Source organism: Poecilia reticulata, linkage group LG12 (assembly GCF_000633615.1).
Source record: "Poecilia reticulata strain Guanapo linkage group LG12, Guppy_female_1.0+MT, whole genome shotgun sequence".
In the NCBI taxonomy this organism is placed as follows: domain Eukaryota; kingdom Metazoa; phylum Chordata; class Actinopteri; order Cyprinodontiformes; family Poeciliidae; genus Poecilia; species Poecilia reticulata.
The window spans coordinates 24,839,226-24,842,469 of record NC_024342.1 but is presented as its reverse complement, the minus strand read 5'-3'; the positions used below and the strand labels follow the sequence as shown (position 1 = coordinate 24,842,469).

General features: G+C 36.9%; 1 protein-coding gene across 1 annotated transcript; it reads left to right on the top strand.

Moving 5' to 3' along the window:
* Positions 1–309: 309 nt before the first annotated feature.
* LOC103474034 (proline-, glutamic acid- and leucine-rich protein 1-like) lies at positions 310–2,720 on the top strand. Its single transcript, XM_008424752.2, has 3 exons — positions 310–400; positions 813–897; positions 2,112–2,720. The coding sequence occupies exons 2-3, from the start codon at positions 832–834 to the stop codon at positions 2,547–2,549; spliced, it is 504 nt and encodes a 167-aa protein (XP_008422974.1). The 5' UTR covers positions 310–400; positions 813–831; the 3' UTR covers positions 2,550–2,720.
* Positions 2,721–3,244: the final 524 nt, after the last annotated feature.

Sequence of the window (3,244 nt, the reverse complement as noted above, 5' to 3'; positions counted from 1 at the left end):
AAACAGTTGAATAAATTCAACATGATTTATCTTAAATTTAAAAGTTAGCGTGTTCAGTAGCGTGTTCAGTAGCGTGTTCAGTAGCGTGTTCAGTAGCGTGTTCAGTGTCATTTCCTGTAGGTTTGATTTCACAGTAAAAGTCTGGACACACAGAGCTGCTGGTTATTCTGGACCGTGTGGTAAACCTCCCGCTCTGCTCCTCCTCTGCACCTCAGACCAGGGAAAACCGATCTTACACAACCGCCGCCCAGGTCTGCCGTCCATCACGACCCGACCCGACCAGAACCCGCCCCCCGCTGAGCCCGGCCCAGATAAAGGAAGCAGCCTGCAGGAAGCTCAGAGGCATTTCTGCACCGAAACGCTGAATCCTTCAGATTCAACACAGGATTTGACACAACAGGTGAGGAGCTGCTGGATTTCTGATCTACTTTAATAAAGTTTTGTTTATATATTCATGGAGTTTTGTCAAAGTTTAGAGAAAGTAATAAAATTTTACTGCAAAATCTRACCAAGTATTTTTGATGTTTGAAACAAAACTACTTAAGGGAAGCAGGACAGATTGTTTTCATTTCAACATGACATTTTTCACATTAAAAATGAAATAATCTGGTTTTACTTTTTATCATTATCAAATAATTATTAACTTAAACTCYGATACTTTGAAGAAGAGTTACTAGTTTTGTCTTATTTCAGATGTAATGAGACGTTTTGTACTATAAACTGGACTAAAATACTTGGTTGGATTTTGTGTTTTTGCAGTGTTAAAGTGACCTGTGTGTTTTTTAAATGTGCTTCTTGTTGATGTTTCTTAGAGACGGTAAACAATCAGAGATGAGGCTGCTGAACGTCGCTCTCCTCCTYGTTGTTCTTCTCACGGCGACGATGGAAGCGAAACCGGTAAAAACACAAAAACACTGCAAAACAGCAACGTCCATCATTTAATAYKAATATTTTCTGTTATATTTATTATTACTGAAAATCAGTTTTAATCCACAATCTAAATAATTTTTTTCACATTTTTTGCACACTATTGAGTTACAGGTGTGTTTTTTATATTTTTGTTTTTATTCTCTCTATTTAAACTTTACAAATTTCCCAGTTTTATTACCTAATTAAACAAAGATGGTTCCAGAATGGAAAAKATTAGTTTGTTATTTTGTTGGATTTTTGACCAACTTTTCTGTCTAATGTTGGTTCGCTTCAGTTTTTCCTCTGCAACATTTTTCATCTGGGCTTTGACTAGACCAACTTCTGGATGGGGATTTCTTTGCAAATAAACAGATGATTCTATAAAATCTGTAAAGGAAAAATTATTTTAGGATGTTTTTATCACTTTTATCACATTTGTTTAGCATTAATGCAGCCTTAGAAGTTTGATTTTAATTGTCCATCTTTGATTAATTTGATTAATCAGAAAGATGAGCATGACAAATGACATTTTAATAAGTTATTTTAACTCATATTTTCTAATAATAATTGAAATAAAGGTTATAATTTATGATTTTTAAAAAAGTACATTTAAAAATATCAGATAAAATGCATTAGCTGCATTTTTTTAAAGTTTTGCATTTTTTTTTCTTCCCTCAGAGACCGCCATGGCGCCACCTGCTGGCCCTTGAAGGGCCCGCAGGCCCATTTTGAGAAACGCTGGACTAGCCCRTTAAACAGTGACATAATTTTATAGTGTTTTGATGTACTGAAAAAAAAAAACAAACATGAACTAATCTATCAATTATTCTGATGATTAATCGATTAATTTGATAAAAAAGTCAATTTTACWGATTTTTTTATTTAATCATTAGTACTGCAAAAACTTTACAAAAATATGTAAAGTCATAATATGATAAGAATAAAGTGAAGTCATAATGTTGGAAGTGTTAAATCGCAACATTATAGGGTAATGTTATTTGCTAATGCTCCGTTTTAACAGACAACAGTTTTGAGAGACAGGACAAGCTAAAACAAAACCGTTTTCCACAAAAAAAAAAAAACTTTAATCAAAGTCGACTTTCTTTCCCTCTAAATGTCGTCTGGTTCGTTTAAAGAGCATAAAGTCAGAAATCTGAAGAGTAAAACGTTTATTGTCGCTTCGTTTTGGATTTTCTCCGCAGATTCGCCACAGACACGACGCCGACATCCCGGACAAGAACCAGCCGCAGCGATACCTGGCGGAGCTTTCCGAAGGCTCCGAGGAATCCGAGGAGGAGGAGGAGGAGGAGGAGGAGGAGGAGGGGGAGGAGAAGTCCTCCGAGGAAGAGACTGAGGAAGAGGAGGAGGAAGAGGAAGAGGAAGTAGTGGTGGACGTGACGGAGGCCGCCACCATCCCGCCTTTGCTGGTCGTGACCACGGATTCGCTGACGTTCACCTCGGGAGACGGCAGCACGCTGGCGCCGGAGCCGGACACGGCCAACACGGCCGGGCCGGTCATCATGGTCCGGGAGACGACGCCGGGGCCGGCGGTCACCGGCGTGACGGCTGACGTCACCACCGCCGGCGTGGTTCCGACGTCACTAAGAGCTACCTCAGACCAAATGAGGGGAGATATCTGAAACTCCGTTATGTTCGGGGGAGATCAAAGTGTGGGGCGGGGGCCATTTGTGGCCCCTGGAAAGATTGTGTGGGGCCCCTGATTTAAGTTTGGATTCTATTTTTATTTAGGACAAAATAAAATATTGTGACTTTGATGGAGTATTARGACCACGACAAGAAAATAAAAAATAAAAAAAATAAAGACTTTTAAAGTCGTACAAGAATAAAGTCAGATTTAACAGAATAAATTCATATTATTTTCAATTTATTTGATTATTTTGACTATATTTTAAAAATATCACAACTTTATTCTATTATTTTGACTTTATTCTTACATTATTTCAACTTTATTCTCAAAATTGTTTTGACATTTTTCTCGTAATTTTATAATTTTGTTCTCATCGTAAATGTTTTTAATTTTTATGAGTATGGCCGTAAACCTCTGACTTATCTTGCAGCAGAAAGTGTTGGCTAAGACAGAAATATTTGTGGTTAAATAACCAAACCTTTTGCATTTTGACTTTTACCACATCTACATTTTTTTAATTTAATAAASTTGACTAAATAAAGTGACCTAAACYCTGATTTTGATTAAATTGTGACCTATATTTCTTTCTTTCTTGATACATAGAAAATTTGCAAAATTGCTTTTAGTAAGATAAATCTACAGAAGGTAAAATGTGTTCCCCCCAATAAAATAATGCAAATTACTGAA